This window comes from Ptychodera flava, chromosome 14, assembly GCF_041260155.1.
Source record: "Ptychodera flava strain L36383 chromosome 14, AS_Pfla_20210202, whole genome shotgun sequence".
In the NCBI taxonomy this organism is placed as follows: domain Eukaryota; kingdom Metazoa; phylum Hemichordata; class Enteropneusta; family Ptychoderidae; genus Ptychodera; species Ptychodera flava.
Genome location: NC_091941.1, coordinates 19,876,069 through 19,896,492, shown reverse-complemented (window position 1 = coordinate 19,896,492; position 20,424 = coordinate 19,876,069). Strand labels below are relative to the sequence as shown.

The following is a 20,424-nucleotide window of genomic DNA, read 5'->3' as shown; positions in this document are numbered from 1 at the left end:
TGTCAGTTTGTGGATGCGGACAAAATATTTTCCACATGAGTACACATACATGAATATTGTCGGCAAGGCACAAAAGTTATGTTTTATCCATCTAAAGCACATGGCTACACGAACTTGTTAGCCTTTTTCAATTTTAGAATTACATGAAGAGCAAAACAGTGTTTCGTTACTTATAAAAACAAAAGAAATTCTCATGTGGTATGTTTCTCCCAAATACCATAACTTCCTAAAACTTACACCTGTGATACTAATTTTTTGAAAATTTTTCTTGCGTGTGGATTGATAGAGTGCTACTGTTTGGGATACAAACCTTATCTTCCATGGCTCTCTTCACAATGTTAAAACTCTTCCATCTTGCATCAAATTCTTCCTTGACAACTCCCTTATACGTCATCAAAGCATGGTACAGCTACAAAAACAATAAAGTGACATCACTTGGACTTTGGCCAATCAAGTACTGCGATACAACCAGTGACACCATATCAACAGATTCAGCCTGACAAAGCCGCAGACAAGTATAGAAAACTGCAAATCATTTACACATTCCTGTGAACGTCTGTTTGAATATGCTTTTAAAATTGTGAGGTTAATGCTTTCAACAACATAAAGTCAGTGTATACATAGGTCTTAACTATATAGTGCCAAGGCTTAACCTGTGACAACCATATAGACCCAATCCCATCATGCTCTCTCATTAAAGATGGATCATTGCGTAGGGAAATGGCATGAAGAGGTTATGATAAATATCATATACCACCACTGATGATACAGTGAAAACGCTGAAGCAACAGATACTTAGGCATTTCATATAGTTTTGAATGGACTCTTCCAATTATAAAGAATGGTACAGAATTTACTGAGATGTAAGATTTTCTTAATGTCTCTCAATAACTTACCTTGATGACAATAAAGAGTGACTTTGTATCATCTTCACAATGTGTCAGCATGTACTGAGTCAGGTCATGTAGCAGTCTGGCTATCTCCTCTCTAGCGTTGTCAAGGACAGGGTCATTGTCAAGGTTAGTGACTGTGCTGTTGACACCGCTCAGGCTGACTTCAGATTCAAACCTGGAGATTGGGAAAGATCAGAAGAAGATGAGTTGAAAGACATAAAACAACATGACACCATTAAGGTAGCATGCACCCCGAAGGTGAAACATAAACTTTTGCCCAAACTTTCCTCAATGAAACTTTCAACCATCCTCTTACTAAATCAAGAATAGAAATCGGGGGTCATTGTGCAAATTTTGGTACTGGGGAAGCAAATTACCTAACATTTGATTTGAAATTCAAAATGGCCGCCACCTGATGTTAACTCTATGGGGGAAAAATAAAATTTTCAATCTTGCTGAAAATGAGCACCAACAAGTGACAGACCAGAAAAGTGTTGGAAAAATTTGAGAGTCTGAATATCTGTCACTGAGGTGCATTCTACTTGAAACAAGTCATCATTATGACACAGTCCCCGCTTGTCCATTTTGTTATAATCTTTGATGTCTAGGTAGCTGTGGTCTAGGTAGCTGTGGAATGACATTGATGCAACAGGTGCATTAGGCCTGTGACTTGAATAATAAAATAATCTGAGGAACGTTCAATAAAATTGACCCATCTCTGCCGGTAATGACCATTGAAGGAACTTTTGATTACATCACACATAACGATGCCCTCACTGCCTCTAGTGTCGTGATGGCACATACTATACACATGGTATGGTGGAATTTTAGAAATGGTATGGGATCGGGTATGTTGTTGTAATCAGCCATTTCGGATCATATAATGATTTTTTTTTGTATGGGGGTTTGTATGATGCCATTTATGGTGTGTGTGTCTCTTTGTGCATGTGTGTTTGTCTCTACACAAGAATTTTCTGCACTTCAACTGCCAAATACAGCAAACACCCACAACCAAACCATTCATGATGTTTCATCATATTCATAATCACCAAGATTAAACAAAGCAAAACTCCAGAAGTAACTTACAGTTCTTCATTGAGTGACTCTCCCTTCCACCACGGTAGAATAGCCCCGGCGCCATGGATACACATGTAAACAATGTTCAGACTCTGCAGCAGCTCATCTCTGAAATGCAGAACAAATACAATGAAGTGGACAGCAATGGTAAAACAATGTGACAGAATTTAGATCATAATTTACATTAAACTGACCACTGTTAAGTCATAACATGATATACAAACAAGACAAGCGATACATATGTATCAATGTTTTGTATTTGACATCTTAAATTTCATTTGGAGCATTCTATGCAAACATTCGTATTCTGAGAGAAATGATAGTCTTGATAGACTTTGTGATAAACACATTTTCTTCAAATAGGAATTTACAACTACTGCATCAACTAAAGATCTTTTGCTTCTTAATCATGATAATTTTTAAAATCCCAGTGAAGATTTCCCCGGCATTGCATTCACAAGGGTTGCAATAAATTTACCGGGTACCCCCTCGAAATACATCTGTTCAACTAATCCAACAACATTTCAAAAACAAGTCTAAGTAATACCTTGAGAGTGTTTCCCCTCGGATAAACTTCTTCAGTTTTTCCAGTTCAGGGTGGAGGAATATTTCTAACAGTTTCTTGGCAAAGTCTCTGCTTTCTATGGTAGGTACATGCCAGTCTATACCAAGGTTGTGTAGGTCACCTGGTTTTACCCAATCCTATGAATAGATAAGACAATCGGGCTTTATTGCTTTGAGCAGACGATATCCAATGCTGACATCGAGAACACTTTGGGATCAGATTTTATGGTCAAGTTTATGTTAAGGCAATGGATAGGCATGGATGGTCAACATTAGCAAGTCGACTGCATTCAAGTGCATATTCTAAAAATTTTGTTCCATGCTGCTCTACACTGTGTAGTTATTTTGTTGGGATTTTTCAAACACTGCAGCAGATTTCAAAACAAAATACAAAAGCCTAGAATAAATCTTACGAATGTATGAAAGAACTTGACCTAGAGGTCCAGGATCTGGCCATTTCAAGCTGAAATTCTGAACAGCAGATCACATCAATACTCACCCTGACAGGCAGATATTCTGTGAGCGGCCGGTCAAAGCTACCAGCAATGCTTCGGTATTCCCTTGGGTATGTGAAGGTCATTGCCCGAAGGAGGTGTTTGAGGACAATGCCAGAGAGTTCATAGCCCTGCTTGCATGTCAGGTGTAATGTTGACTCCAGAACTTGGATCAGCTGATCACCATATGGTAAGATGGTCTCACTGGGACATCTGACAATCTGATGGCAATCCAGGAAAAAGTTCACGTGAATAGAATGATATGAATTCATGTACGTTTGTAAATGTATACAACCAATGCCGTGATCACACAGTAGAAAATTATGCCAACATCTGCCGTGAAAAGTTGTTAGTCTACATGTATAATTTAGGGACTACTGATGATTAGGGAATTCACCTTTGGTTTTTAACTTAAAAGGATTTTCTTAGGGGGCTCTGATGGGGACCAATGGTATCAGTAGACTCCCTAGGTTACTAACAATTCATAAAAAAATTCTTTGTGTCCACTAATCTTCAGTCTTGCCAAAATGTATAAAAACTGACTTCTTTGGCACTGACATGTACAGTGTAGTATTGTTGCATTTTCTGGTGCACAGGTGTGTTTTTGTGAAAATGCTGGGGATTAATGCTTACAAAGTCCCTAGATTACTCTGAAATAGCTATACAGATTGAACTGGAACATCCATCAAAATCAGCTTATTACAACAAAGCTATTCTATTACAGAACATTATTAGACAGGCCTTTGTTTTTCACTCTAAACACGTTAGGAGAAATAAAAGCAGGCTAAAGAAAGCTGTACAAACACGGCACATTTCAGTGGTCATATGGAAGTAATGGGTGGCTGACCTCGGACAGAATCTGTAACTTGAAAAGCAGTTCATCGTCGAGTTCCTGCTCTTTCTGAACACCTTCAGCTGACATGTGAGACAGAATCACTTCACAGCAATGAGGAATGAATTTCTTCAAAGCAGTGTCTGGGTTGACCTGTGTGAAAGTAAGGTATATGTGTGAGAAACAGGTAAAGACACTGGCGTAAAAATTGAGATTAAGCCATATAAGTGCACATACTTTGACACAATATGCAGTTTCTTCATGGAATAAAATGAAATATATGTACTCACTCTTGCTGACACTCTGCAGATATCAGCAAGCATTTTCCCTGCTACCTTGGTGTCAAAGACATGGGTTGTCACAAAGCCGTACAGTTTATCAAGAGCAACCTGATAATGGAAATAACAAGAGAGGAAAAACTGTTTGTGAATATTCCGACTCTCGGGTTTAAAAATACTTGAAAAGGTGGACATCTTTCACTTCCTGTGAGAAGAGATACATTAACATTCATCAAAGATGAAAGTCTGTTTATTGACTTTCAGTTCACCATGGCAATTGTGATAGAAGGACAACCTGAATGTTTGCACATAATGTGATATTGAGGTATTCAGTGATGATTGGGATGTAAAAATGAAAGCTACATGTGTGATGCCTTGGTGACCAAACACTTACATCAAAGATTCACACGTATGAAATGTGAAAGCTGTATGTGTTGCCATGGACACTGCAAGATTTACACCAAAAACTGTTACATTTACGACATGTGAAAGTTACGTGTTGCTATGGTAATACAGCATTTATGCCTAAACACTTGCACCTTCAGCCAAGTTGACAATATACCAACATGCACCAGCACAAGCCTACATGCTAAGTGTCACAGACAATACTTGGCAGCTTTGATTTCTTTTTTAACTGAGAGCCTTTGGCAGTTTTATCAAAGATATATAAATGAGTAGGCGCATCCCTGCTGATGTTGCTCTGAGTCTTTGGATGCAGTCTCACTGAGAAAATTTTACAGACAGACAGTTAAATGATGAACAACTACGCAAACCACCAAGATGCTGAAGTTGGCAACCTGAAGTTGACAGAAATTACATTCTACAATACTACTTTGATAGCTGTTGTGGTAACAGTACTGAATACGTTGGTTACATGATGTACTTTCACAACCCATACAAAAAACATGAAATTGGATGAAAATTCTACATACAAAGTCGACAATTTCTTGAGATCTGTTTGGATGATCAGACTTTCACCTAAAGTTTGAATTTTGACAAAACTGCACATCCAGCGACAGATTTGGACATCTGCAACAGCAAACTCAATTTGATAACAAAGTACATACATGTACAAAGAAGACATGATAATACAAAAACACAAACATGTATGTATCTATACAACCAGATAAACACACACACACTCACATACACACAAACTCTGAATGGTCACATACAAAGCAAGGACTACGCCAGATGACGACACCCAGGAAGGTCAAAGCCAAGGTCAGGCACACCTGCACAGGCTCAGTGTCTAAGAATAAAGAGACAGGAAATGACATCATACCTGGTTGAGTTGAGGTGAACTCTGTGTCAATAAAGAACTGAATGTTGATGACAATGCTATCTCTAAGACACTTTCAAGTTGATTTTTGGATGTATCTATGTGATGTCTGGTGGCTGGATCTGGAGTGCTACTTTCTATCAGGGAGAAACACCTACAAATGAGAAGAAAGTCCAGAATTGTTAACATTAAAAAAAAATCTCAGTATTTGTTTTCTTTCAGTAGGAATTTCAAAAATTATGGTTATCATGGTACTGTCCTGCAAAATGGGAAAATAGAGCCCCTGAAATGAGAAAAAACATCGTTTATAATTTAAAATGTCACAGATTGTGTTTATCAGATACAACAGTTTGGGGCCGCACCGCTGCAATCTGCTGCAGCCGTGTGCACGTATGACTGCTGAATACAGTCATAGGGTTTATCAAGTCCATGCTTGTGTTTAGAGAGACATGTGTACATGCAATTCAATGTGCAGATGGTTTCTACGATGTCATGAGGTGCCATGGTGTGCTGTTGGTGAAGAAAGAATATACAGTGGCATTGAAACTCATGTATACACAAGGAAAATATTTCCCACCTGTCCATAAACACTAGAATAAAATCTTCAAACTGGGCGCTGGATGAACAGACTTCTCTTTCAATATCTGTCAGGTCATCTCTCAGATGGACGGCCTCCGAACAGTCGACCACAGGTACCAGTGACACAAATGTGGACACCACTTGAAAAGTCACCTTTGGAAAGGTGAAAATATGCCACATGATGTTACTGATACCAATATGAATCAAAGGACTACAGGCTGATTTTTGTAGGAAAGCAATAGAAACTTTAGCACTACCTTAAAGATATACAGTCCCATCTGTAATCTAAATATGCCCATATATGGTGAAAGGGGCGTTCCTTGGTATTCAAAATGCCCATGTGAGGGCGCTGTTTTTAAAAAGCGGCCACCCGCTTAAAATCTGTGATTGGTTAGATTTTCTCTTTCCATGGTAACTGTGGCAAAATTAGAACAGGTGACAGTATACCTTTAATCTCAATTGTGCTCTTACCAGTAGTTGAATTTTCATTGGCTAGATCCATAGCAAGCACCATTTAGGTGATGATTATTCTGTGAGATTTTCAGTTTGATTGTACTGTGGAAAAGACTACAAAATACATGTACGGGAATACTTTCATCTGGCATGAATTTTTTACAAATCATGTGTTGAAATGTCAGCGCAAGCTGATCACTTATGTTCTAAAATTAGGGTATCGAATAGAATAAGCTTGTCGATGACAAAGTCACATGACAGAGGTAAGCAAATACTCACCATTGATTTGCCGATATCATTGGGGTCAATTCCTGGCAACACTAACTGCAGCAATGGCATGAGATGGGTGGGGCCATCGGGTAGCCACTTCCCGCCTCTGAGCAGAGTCTTGGAAACGGAGACCGTGCAGCTCAAGGTTGCTATCAGCTGATGAGGCTCTGTCAAACTCTGCAATGCTACGTATGTCCTGTGGGTAAAGCAATGCAAAACATCCTGCGTTTGTATGCTACAAATCAGTCATTGCTCAACTCTCACTGCCAGCTGAGATTTTCACTTCACTATAAACGAGACATCTGATGCACGACAGAATATGAGAATGAATGTGTGAAGTTCAATTGCATGCAAAAAAACATTCGACCGACAATCTGTAGTGTGTAACATTTATGGATCTTTCTATTCTAAGCTTTAAAACCTTGTATTTCTGTAAAGTGACAGACTAACCCTTTCACCCCCAGTTCCCTGTATACAGGTCCAACTGTACCATAGAAAACAATGGATTTGGGACAAACCACGGTGGTGAAAGGTTAAACATCTGTTAGATTTAAATCGTAACTCAGAGGATCCTGGTAAAGTGATGAGGATGATACTAATGCAAAAAAATCATCACATATTGATATGAAAGTCTCCACTGAGAGTACTGATATGACATTAAATGTTAGGGTTTTTTCGTAACATTTGACAAACACATCCGATTTGAATAGACGTTTGAAATGTAACAATATATAAATATACCCTTGGTTAAAATATAATCTCATCTCACACACAACACATTCCTGATGAATTATGATTCTAACACAAAATTCACTTACTTTTCCAGCAACAACGGAATAATCAACTCGGGTCTAAGAGCGGCTAAATGTTGAATTGCTGCAGCAGCTTCTAGATGACCAGACTTACAGAATATAGCTAGGAACACTGATGGCTTTAAACACTCTACAAAAGCTGTGATGTCCTGATTGGTCAATAGAAAGTCTTCCTTGACTGGGTGAACCCACGTTGGTTTCTTGTACCGTTCCCTTGAAATTTACACAGGATACAAGAAAGTTACAAAATCATATTTATCTAAAGACTTCCTTTTCCTGCTTGCAGTCATTTGAACATTCAAATTACCTTCTAGATTCCATTTATTACTTTTTCTCCAAAGTTCACATGGATCATCACTGGAGAGAGAGAGAGTATGACTAATACAATACACTGTATGTGAAATGGCAATATGTGAGTGTTTAGATGTATCAAGCTGGGGACACTAAGGATAGAAAGCTGGCATGCGTTATCAGAGATTACCTTTATTTTGCTTATTAAAGTAGACTGCATCTCAGGGAGAGAAATTTGGACTCTCAAACTTTTTTACAATTCTTTTCTGGTCTACCACTTCTGGGGGCTCATTTTAAAGCTCTTGGAGAAACAAAGACTTTGACCCTCTTAGTTTTTTAAAATTGAAATATTTTATTTTTCTTTGCCAGGGATGGCTGCCATTTTGAATTCCAAATATCGGTAAATCTTGGGTAATTTGTTTCTCTAGCACCAAAATTTGTACCGTGACCACGATTTTTATTCTTGATTTTGAAATAGAATGATTGAAAGATTCCTTGAGGAAAGTTTGAGCAAAAGTTTAAGTCTTTTACTTTCGAGGTGCATTCTACCTTAAGTGCCCTTTGCTACATTATATCATACATGTACAGTTAGATTTGGGGACAGTTGAAGTGTTTACTGGAGTTCCCAAATAAGCAGACTCGAAATCCATGACTTACCTATGAACTCTTCTGACAAATGTGGCCGGTAACTTGTGAACTAGTTTTTGAAGTTTTAACTGTAGAAATAAAATGAAACAAAAATAAAGCATTTACCTATTTGTTTTCCTCTTTCAAAGCAAATGCACAGCAGGAAGATTTCAGACATGCAATGATGTCCAAAATTCTCTCCTAAAGAAAATAGAATTTTCCACAACCAGCCACACAAATTGTTACTATTGAAATGTACCACAGCAGCCATAGTTGTCACTCTATCTATTACAGAGCAACAGTTTGATAATTATTTTCCTGCCAACTCTGAAATGTTCACCGACAAGTTTCACTAAATATTTGATAGGATACTCACTGTAAATTTGCCCATGTTGGACGGATGGTAGTATGATTCTAACGCCCTGAAGAACTGTTGTAAATGTTTTTGAATCAAACCATCTGGTCCCTGTGAAAAAAAGCAACAAATTTATCAAATCATGAAACAAGAGTTGAGCACTGATCTGTTTTTCATGTTCTTATGTATTCTTTTAAAAACTTGTAATTTCATGTACTGACCTTTTATATTCAACATGATACACGTAAGTTAGGTTAAGCAGAAATACATTGTAGGTTTGAAGTAATCTTGTTTGTGATGTTATTTCTGATCAAAATATGATAACCATGGACTTTTGTGATCTTCTTGAGCAAGATGCATGCGTACATCTAGAAAAAAAGATTCTCTTATAGTTTATCTATTTCAATAGTATTCCTACCGACTGATTTTTAAACGTTCACTCACCATCATGGCAACAATCCATATACACACAGTCGGTATGTCGTAGCCATTTCCAGCCCTACCAACTTGCACTTTCTTGCTGCCGACTGGCAAATTGAAACCCCGTAATATCCTGGTGAATATCTGTGAGACGAAAGCCCGCATACAATGCAATCAATGAGCGATGTTCTTGTTGTTGGTAGAAGTGGGGTGATTTTAGCAGTGCAGGATTAGAGAGAAGCTTTAGCTTCCATTATTTAAAAAAAAAACTACTTTATGAACTGATGGGGCAATGTTATATTAACACCAACTATCTTAGACACTTGGGTCAAGTATTTCAGAATTTCAAAACTGATGTACAACAAATGTCAGTATTGCAAAATAGCTTCTCAACGACAGGAATAAGAATCAATTTCCAAACCCAGAATTTGCCAAAAGCATAAAAGTCATTGAACCAATTTGACAAACCTTTCAACTAATTTTGATGCTTCATATACTTTGAAGATGGTGTAATGGGGAAAATGAAGGTGGTGTTTCAAGGAAATACATACACAGATTTAATGTTCTTGATTTCCTGTACCTGTTTTGTTGAGCCAGGAAAACAATATAAACAGCTTACCTTTGGAATGTAAGGTTTCCAGTCAATATAGCCAATATTATCATTTGCAACTCGTGCAAACAGCTCTACCAGAGTCTGTGTGGAAGAAATGATGAAATATCGATGTAAGTTTTCACTGAAGGACAGAAGAGAAAATAAAAATAAAACTGCAGAAAACAACAGTTACTGCATTTGCCATTAAAAAATGATGGATTAATTTGTCATACGTCAATTCAATGCATGTACAGGTATGTATACAGTGTTCATATTTGACTAGCACAATGTACGGTTAAACTTACCACTTCCCATGTAGGTGTGCTGTGTGCAGCATCCCATAAATTCAAAAGTTCTTCTAACCATAACCTGAAATCGGAAGTTTTAATGAAAAGAATGGCCAGCACTACGATGATTGAGGTTTACTTACATGTACATGAACATTTACCGGGAAGAAATTTCTGTTTCACTAAAAAGTATTCCAGTACAGGGTGTCTTAACTGATTTGATAGTCAGTAAACATGAAACCTGTTGATTGACTTTTAAGACCATCAGATATATATCTTTTCTCTATAAAATATCAAAAGATTCCTTGTTTTCCATAAAAAAAACTTTCATACTTACTTGAACCCCATTCCATGATCTTCTGGAGGCAACAATGTGGGCAGAAACATTTCCAGATAACTTATTCCCTTAGACATGGTGACATCAAAGGGACACAGCAATGGTCTCCATTCATCCAGCATTTCCTGGGTAGATTCTTCTGGGAAATACCTGGAAAATTAGGAAAACATTTTATTTACCAATCTGGCTCATAAAGTCTAGAGAAAAATAAAATCTTTTGCATAATTCCTATAGTGCATGAGTAAACTCAATATGTAACTTCAAAGGCCAGCTTTGAAAGTTTATTCCAAGGGCATTACTGCTTTGGAGAGCTTTTCCACAAGGTTGTTTATTATAAAAGACAATTTTTAAAGGTATCATAAGATCTTTCTGACTGTCACTCAGTATCAATCAGAACGGAAATTATCAATAGACCTTGTCACATTTCTTCAGGACCCAGTTACTTGGATTGTACCACAATACCGTTATTATTCACCTCTACTCAATGATTATTTGGGGCAAATTTTCAATATTATACCATGGTAACATGATCACAAGCTAATTTCATTTGTGTAAAGACTTGCACCCACGCAGAAAACTTTTTTTTTACTTACATCGCTGTTTAGCTCTTATATGAAAGGGGTCAAATAATGAAATATTCTATTTACAATGAACTCTCTGGGAAAAAATGTATTGCATGACCTTTGCACTATTAACTTTGACCTCATGGGTGTTACTATTGTTTCTCTTCCACAAGCTAGCAATATCACAGCATTGTTCTCAACTAGTGATTGTTAATTTCAAGCTACTCCGTAATAGCAGATTTATATATATCCATACAAGGTATGAGTGGGATGTATTTGCATATATCCATATATGGTATGAGTGGGATGTATTTGCATATATCCATATATGGTATGAGTGAGATGTATTTACACATATCCATATATGGTATGAGAGAGATGTCAGCAATCTTTTGTTCTGGAATACCAGTAGCACTATAAAGCTTTTATGGCACACTTTTTCACATGTGTTGCATGCTCCTTCCCCTCCCAAATTTAAAGTGAAAACCAGAATAATAGTTCAGAAAGATGCTGTTTCAAAAAACAAATTCCAAAAGGAAACAGGCAGGAATTACTTACACTCTCGCAAACTTCACTAAAGTCTTCAAAACATTATCAATGGTGCTAAAAGAAAGGCAGATGTAAAAATTAAAATTTCCATTATGTCATAATTAGCACATATTAAGATTGAGTATGAGCAAGGCAGGACAGTAAGAAAATGTTGTATTAAACTTCTAAGCAACTGAAAATCAGTTTTGAACAGTACATGTACAGCGCTGTAAAACTCCTAACAATAAGTATGTCTTGAGTATTGCTCAGTTGTTATGACAAACAAAACCTGACAGTGATTAACTTGATCAAAATTTACTGTTACTGTTACAATCAATGACATGTGGTCATTTGGAACTTCTTCACTTTTCTACTCATTCTCACGAATCATTTTCAAGAATTTTCAAGTGAGAGTATGTGGAATGAATGGGAGTGTACAAATGCACAAGAGTTACAAATTATTAATATTTCCATGCATCCTGACACATTGCATCATTTCCCACGGTGTCTTTCTTCCCGGAATGACAATACCTGAGAAAGTGGAATAATAAAGAGGCACATATCCCTGCACAGTTTTGGGGAAGAATTTTTTGTTATGGTTATAATGCAATAATGAGTAAAAGAGTTGTATTAACTTACTGTGGTAACCATTCTAGACCTAGCGGTTCAAAGCGGGAGTAGTACACTCTCTCCACAACTTGATACAGTGGTCTCCAAGCTAACTCAAGGTCATCTCTTGAAAGTAATTCTTTTTTCCTGCCATTGCAGAAACAAAACATGTTACGAATTTTCCACTACATGGCTAAAAAACATCATATGCAAGACATGTAAGGAGACTGGTTGTATCTTAAAAATTTCACATACATGCATTAAAGGTATACTGTTACCTGTAATTTAAATATCCCATATATGGTAAAAGGGGCTTTACTTGGTATTCAAAATGCCCGTGTGAGGGCGCTGTTTTTAACAAGTGGCCACCCGCTTAAAATCTGTGATTGGTTAGATTTTCTCTTTCCATGGTAACTGTGGCAAAATTGGAACAGGTGACAGTATACCTTCAAGACAAGGCTTCTCCTCATTGATTACTTTACTGACGTTTATCAAATAAACACAAAGTAGTTGGGTGAGTCGGCTGATGTTTGGTGTTAAATAAATCAGGAATCACAAATTTCATGTCACAATTTTGTATGACGTAACTGTGGCTTTGAAGATAAACTGTGTGTTGCCGATTGTACATGTGCGTCAAAACAATACCTAGTGAAGCACCTGATTTCAGTCTAATGAACTTTTACACGCTGCTTCTGTTCAAAGGCCAAAGGTATCAAAAAAAACAATAGCATTGTAAATGGATCAATCTTTACACTCTGTGATGAAAGGGTATCTTGGTATCAAATGCATTGCATTAATGAAAATGAGTAATGCCATTAACACGACCCAAATTTTTCAAAAGTCACTATGCCAAAACTTTCCACATTTCATCCCATTTTTAGCAACATGACATCTGAGAAATCAATGCCCCTTCAGTGCTACATGGCCGATCGGCATTTTTCTGGCATGTGGCATTTACAAACAGCCATGTCTGTAAATGAGAACGGACAACTCACTTTAACAGGGTGATCAGCAACTGAGCAAACTTCTGTACCAGTTTAAATTCCAGGTCTGGGATCGTCAACAATTCATACACCAGTTTTATTAACAGGACGTGGTCTTCTTTTGAGAATTTACGTCCATAGAGACGGATGTACCTGGAAGAATAAACAAAATATTCCACACATCACATTCTGAACAAACACGAATTACAATCGGTGGGCGAAGCGCATCTGAAAGGAGCACATGAAAAGGGGAAGGAAAGGAGTAAGAAAAGCATCTCTTAAAATAGAAACACGTGTACACATACATACAGTACAATGTACAACGATACTACTAATCATACTACTAATCATAGACATATATATATATATATATATATATATATATATATATATATATATATATATATATTTACAGGATAGGTCAGGCAGCACAAACTATATATCCGATATATAACTATATATATCTATATATAACTATATATATATATATATATAACTATATATATATATATATATATATATATATATATATATATATATATATATATATATATATATATATATATATATATATATATGTATTTATGTATGTATAAACATTACTTTGCACTTGAAGTAATTTATATTATTATTTTATTTTAACACTGCTTTTAGCTTCAAGCACTGCAATTTACAATGAGGATATCTGTATTCCTAATATATATATATACATATATATATATATATATATATATATATATATATATATATATATATATATATATATATATATATATATATATATATATATATATATATATATATATATATATATATATATATATATATATATATATACAACTATAAACATTCTTTAAATGTGACAGGTTCCTCAATATTGTGTGTAGCGTGGAAATATGATGCATAAACTAATGACAAAAGCACACAACTACACATCTGATTGTCTCTACTCTGCAAATTTTGGGGGCTTTGAAAAAATGACCCATGTAGGATTAAAATCCATTGTCAGAATTAGTTTGGATGCTCTACTAACTGAGCTAACCGATCAGTTCAAGTTGGTTTTTTGTGTGAGGTATCCTTGTTGGCCTTTTTTCTTCCCTGAAAGAGACCTCAGATTCAACACTCCTTGTTCTCCCGAAGGAGTTGTTTTAAGGAACCGTAAATATGTAACTATAAACGGTATTTTTTAAATGTAACAGGTTCCCCAATGTTGTGTGAAGCATGGAAATATGATGCATAAACTAATGAGAAAAGCATACATTTACACATCTGATTGTCTTTTATATATATATATATATATATATATATATATATATATATATATATATATATATATATATATATATATATATATATATATATATATATATATATATATATATATATATATATTATATATATATATATATATATATTTACATATCACGAAATTTTGTAAATGTGGAACTAAAAATAGAATACTTATGCCAGTGTGTATATCTTTATGTATTTACTTATTATATATTATATATTACTCATCAGATAGGGGTATGTAATTATCAATAGAGCACCTTTTAAAGCAACAGGTCTATTGTAACAACAAACTGTCCTACATTTTTATAGAGTGTGTCTGTATTTCAGCAAATGCCCTCCTGGACTTCAAGGTAATGTCACCTGACATGACCTTATTGACCTCAAACACCTTGACTGTTCAAATATTGATTTTTTTAATCAGGAAGCGACCCTCTTGGAGATTCTGCCAACATTTGCCAAGTGGTCAGAAGAGTCACATCTTGATCATGTTACAAAACAAATAAAAAGTAGCGTCCGCTCTAGTGAGGGAGTCTTACAGCAAGGTCAGAGATCACCACAGAGGGATTTTAACACTGGGTCAGAGTTCAAACTTCAATGTTTGCATACTCAGTACAGGCTTGCATAAGCTGAATTGGCATATCCGACATGGCTGCCTGGCCATGGTGCATCAACCTGGAATCACCTACTTAAAACAAGTGAAAAGGAGATATAGCTGGCATTTTTCTGTGGTTATAGAATAAATATCAAAGTTGTACATTATTTCTAAAATGAAGTAAATATCTATTTCCTGAGGAAATGTAGAGCATTAATTTGTATATTTTATATGCATAATTATGCAAAACTTTTCATATTTAGTTTATTATTGCTTTCATAAGATCAAAGGATAGCAACTTCTATTTTCTAGGGAGAATACTGATTTCAGTACATTAAAAAGCCAGCATCTGTGACTTCTGATGATTGTTTTCACTATTTCTGTTTTGTATGTCAACTACAGTTTCTTGTTCTACTCCCCCAAAGAATGTTGAGATACACAGTGCTGACAATGTCAACTCAGCCTGTACATGTACAGAGTATACTGCATTGTTATTGCTGACAAGTGAATTCTGGTCACTGAATTCTAGAATTCAAATGTAAACAATAACAGTGCATGTTACAGGTATGGATGTTGTGTTCACAAACTGAAGATTTGGCGTTTTTCAAAGTGCTTTGGGGAGTAGAACAAGAACATGCAACTGATATACAACACAAACAGAGTGAAAAAATCATCAAGTTTCAGCTACTGGCTCTTTAAAGTCTGGCCTGTGATTTTTCAGCACTGATATTTGTGAAGGTGTCAGCTGTCCGTGCACTGAGATTTACGAATGTATTATAGTGGTGCGGCATGGCAAACCCATTGTGCATTTTGTGATAAAAGCACCAAACTTGGCTCAGATGTGTCTTAATATATGTTAAACAAATTCAGATACCGAGCCACTGAAAATCTGTTGAAGCGTTGCCATGGCAGCCATTTTTCAAAATGGCCGCCAGACAAGGTATTTTTCACCTAGTAAACGTCAAGTGCAGAATGCGTTGAGTAATTTTGGTTGCATATTTTCAATTAGAAACTATGGGAAGAGTGATTTGCAACTTTTTTCAACTTCTCTTCATCGCCTGACTTGTTAAACGGGTAAATACTGACAAAAACACAATTCTTGCTGCACGGTGTTAGATCCTATCAAAGGACGGCACTATGTCAGCAGTCAAGAAATATTATTCCGTAGGCTAGAGGGGTCTACATGCACCTCTAGGATAACAAAGCTGTATTTATAGAAGCTTGGGATCCCTAGAATGCGAAATAAAATTTTAACAGAAAAATAAAGGGATGCAATAACTGTTACATTCGTATTTTGAAGAGTACTGCAAAATCACCATTTTGTGCATACCCACGTGCATTTTTCTGATAGTACTTGTAAGTAATCTGCTAAGCTTTTTTTAACATAACCTGACTTGTTGGGTATCATAAGAATGGAAATTTATTCCTTTAAAATGACATATGTGATATGCAATATCGTCCATGGATTGTTTTATTAAATAGGACCAAAACTTACCCGATACCCCAGAGTTTGCAATGCAAATTATAGCGAATCTCAAATTCTACCAATGTTTTACTTTGGCATAATACAAAAGGCAATGCTTTGTATGATATCTGTTTTATTTGGTACAGGGACATGCTAATCATGTGAAATAGACTTTTGACATAAGAAAATATTTGGATGCTATAGCTGTACCGATCATATTTTGAAGGGTACCGCAAAATCTCAGTATTGCCAACTCGAATGCGTTTTCGATAACCCTGTCTTCTTTTAAGTCATCTGCTGAGCTTATTTTTTAATGTAACAAGGCTTATAGGTTTAAGATGAATTATTGTAATATGCAATATCTTTCATAGTTTTCATAAAATATGACCAAAACTTACCCCATACCCCAAACTTTATATTGCAAATTACTGTCACTGCTTATCTCAAATTCTACTAATTTGTACGTAGACATATTACAATGGGCAATGCTTTGTATGAAATCTGTTAAATTTGCTACAAGAATATGTAAAAATATGAAATAGACTTTTAACAGCAAAATATTGGATGCAATGGCTGTTACGGTCATGTTCTGAAGGGTACCTTAATGTCAAAGTATTGTGAATCGCATCTTTTATATTAAGCATGCTTCCTTGTAAGTCATCTGCTGACCTTATATTTTAACATAACTAGCTTCTGGGGTAATATTAGAAAGTAATTTTATTCTTCTTTCAGATGACATATTGTAATATGCAATATCTTCCACTGTTTTTATAAAACATGACCAAAACTTACCCCATACCCCAAATTTTATTCAAAATTAATGTCACTGCTTATCTCAAATTCTACAACCCTTTCACCTAGACATATAATAAAAGGCCATGCCTTATATGAAAACTCTTTTATTTACTACTGGCACACGTCACAAATATGAAATAGACTTTTAACAGAAAAAAATAAGTCATGTTTAGAAGGGTGTTGTAAAATCACGATTTTGAGACTCACTAATATTTTTGTTAAACCAGTCTTCGTTTAAGTCATCTGCCGAGCCTAACTTCTACATAACCTGGTTTATGGGGTTTCATTAGTAAACCGATTTATTCTTCTTTAAGATGACATATTGTGATATGCAATATCCTTTACAGTTTTCATGAAATAGGACCAAGACTTACCCAATACCCCAAAAGATTAAATCGAAAATTACGGCTTATCTTACATTCTACCATTTTTCTCTACACAGAATACAGAAGGCAATATAATGCTTATATAATATCTGTTTTGTTTGTAACAGACGTATGTAAAAATATGACATGAACATGAACCTTTAAAGGGAAGATAATATGATTTAGTAGCCGTTGGGATCATCTTTGGGGGAGTACCAAGATATGGCAATAGGAACAGTTTAGCTGATCCAATAATCGTTTCTAATCATTATACATTACATCAAGTTTACCTTGGCATACCTGAAGAAAAACGTGTATAGATAAGTCAGAAAGCTGCAATCTCTTCATTAACAAAATATATGGATATATCTGATATTTAGCTGCTCTAATAATCTTTTCTAAACTTCATGAATTTGCAAAGTTTCCATATGTATACGTCAGATACCTTGGCTTTCTTCATTAAAAAAACTATGAATATGCCTAATACTTAACTGCTCTAATGATAGTTTCTAAACTTCATACATAAGCAGAAGTTAGTTAGCCTTCTTAAGTACTTTTTCCTAGATATGTCCGATATTTAGTCGATATTTAGTCGATTTAATTATCGTTTAAAACGTTATAAATTAGCTCAGGTTTAGCTAGGCATTCTTCAGTAAAATATTTCCGGGATATATACGATGTTGAGCAGATCTAATTATCGCTTATGATCTTTAAGAATTAACTCAAGTTTAAAAGGATTTTCTATAGTTTAAAAGCATGTATCCGATACGCAGTCGATCTAATTATTGCCTCTAAACTTTATAAAGCAGCTCAAATTTAGCTACGCTGACATGTTCAAAACGTTCAAAATTTGGGAGTAACTTTGCTGTAAATCACTGAATGTGCAATTTGTTTATTGTGATTACTGAACTACGTAAACTCTCTGAGGTTTATGTTCAATCTCAGAATTGTCGTTTAAACTTGTCTTAGCCTATGTAAACACCATGGAAAGGAATAAAATACTCGCCAGCTGACAAGCCATGCAAAAGCAAGCACAGGTCCGGGAAGTGCCAAGCACGGACATCACTGACAAAAGTGTAGGATTGTGTTTGAGCTTTGCTTTCCCTACCTTTCATGTTTGTTAAAACGAAAGAAAGTTGAGTAATACCATTTAATGACTATGGTACCCCGTTTTTGCATTTGAATAACAAATTATGTACTATCAAGAAATTAGTACCAAAATATACGATGTTCAAAATATGATGGGCATGAATCTATATTTATGCAATAGACCATTGATGTGACGTTAAAATAACTCTTAAACTAATTTGTAAATCATGAAATTTATATCAAATTACACAAGATCAGTTTATGTTAAATGAATTACGAAAAGTAATGTATAAAACATAATATTTTTTAGCCAAAAATAATATAAAAATATGTTCGTGTTCTCCACATGGTCAAATTTTAAACGGCGCCACTAATTTACTAATTGTAGTTTACATGATAAATCTCTAACATTGACAATTATGGGGATATATAAGAGATTTTCCCAAAAATGTTAAAACTTTAAGATTTGTTATACAGTAAATATTATTATGTTTTTTGTATGTAGGCCTACGTATGAATGTAGATGAACAAGAGTGAGAGATTGGGTTAAATCCCCTGCACAATTTTCCATGTTAGGAATTATGATCAAGAACGCTCTGCAAAACTAGTCAATGGCTAATTATAAAGTTAAGAAAAGATAATTAGAATGTCAAAATATTGCACATATTCGCCGTTGTACTCAAGAACACCCAATCCATTAGAAGAACATGGGACAGGCTGTTCTTACACTTGGACGCCTCATATCCTCCCCACCACAGCCACGGGCGATCTAGCCAATAGTTTGCAAAACCTGGTGAGTGTCGCACGTGTACGTGTGAGGATGCACACGTACCATCTACGAGCCTAAAAATGGTTAAAAGTGGTGCATCAACGATTACAAATAAGAATAAAATAAAAAAAACTCTGAACAGTACCTACTGATAGTCTACTTACACAATAGCTAACAGCTGCTCATCGTCAAAAAACATTAAATTTTGCAATCTTGAATCTTCCATTTAGGCCTTGTGGCAGCCATATTGTCAATATTTTTATTAAGAGAACCCACTTTTCTGAGAAAATGAAATAATAAACAATAAAAAAATGCAAATAGAAATCTCAATATGCATTTATGATGGTAATGCATTCACTATTCACCACAGAATCATCCTTTAAAAAGCACCTATGGAATTTTACAGTAATTGATGATCGCTCTGTTTAAAAATGGCCGCCACACCAGAACGAGGCTCTATGCTTAAGGCTTGGTATCCAAATTGATTTTAAAACAATAAAAATATGCAAATAGTGATCTAAATGGGCATTTATGATGGAAATACGTCCACTATTCCCCACACAATCATCCTAGTAGAGCAGCAACTATGGGATTTTGCAGTGACTGATGGTCGCCATATTTAAGAATGGCCGCCACACCAGAACGAGGCTCAACCTGTGGTGGCTCGGTATCAAAATTGATTTATATTATGATAATCTACATTTCTACCAAATTTCGTGCTTTTATCACAAAATGCACAATTGTTATGAAATGTTGGTTATGCCGCGCCACTATTATACACTCAGTATGTGTAGGTTCAAGAACTATAACTTCAAACTCTGCTTGCTGTTGTTGCAACTTGGACATGTAAGATTAACCAAAGCTTGGCTGGTGTAACATTGACTCATTTTCTCGTTTGCACTTGGACAACATTACATGTAAGACAAGGTT

The 20,424-nt window shown here is 35.5% G+C and overlaps 1 protein-coding gene across 2 annotated transcripts in view; it reads right to left on the bottom strand.

Moving 5' to 3' along the window:
- The window catches only part of LOC139149671 (proteasome activator complex subunit 4-like), a 69,660-nt gene that overhangs the window by 47,316 nt on the left and 1,920 nt on the right, over positions 1–20,424 (bottom strand). For both annotated transcript variants that reach the window (XM_070721530.1, XM_070721531.1), the window contains exons 2-21: positions 13,139–13,279; positions 12,174–12,290; positions 11,565–11,609; positions 10,444–10,593; positions 10,125–10,188; positions 9,847–9,921; positions 9,252–9,371; positions 8,829–8,918; positions 8,483–8,541; positions 7,541–7,747; positions 6,732–6,918; positions 5,998–6,152; positions 5,424–5,574; positions 4,151–4,249; positions 3,876–4,013; positions 3,034–3,249; positions 2,518–2,672; positions 1,980–2,078; positions 897–1,068; positions 311–409 (exon numbers count right to left, since the gene is read on the bottom strand). In XM_070721530.1, coding sequence (XP_070577631.1) covers positions 311–409; positions 897–1,068; positions 1,980–2,078; positions 2,518–2,672; positions 3,034–3,249; positions 3,876–4,013; positions 4,151–4,249; positions 5,424–5,574; positions 5,998–6,152; positions 6,732–6,918; positions 7,541–7,747; positions 8,483–8,541; positions 8,829–8,918; positions 9,252–9,371; positions 9,847–9,921; positions 10,125–10,188; positions 10,444–10,593; positions 11,565–11,609; positions 12,174–12,290; positions 13,139–13,279 — 2,539 coding nt within the window. The remainder of the gene's footprint in view (positions 1–310; positions 410–896; positions 1,069–1,979; positions 2,079–2,517; positions 2,673–3,033; positions 3,250–3,875; positions 4,014–4,150; positions 4,250–5,423; positions 5,575–5,997; positions 6,153–6,731; positions 6,919–7,540; positions 7,748–8,482; positions 8,542–8,828; positions 8,919–9,251; positions 9,372–9,846; positions 9,922–10,124; positions 10,189–10,443; positions 10,594–11,564; positions 11,610–12,173; positions 12,291–13,138; positions 13,280–20,424) is intronic.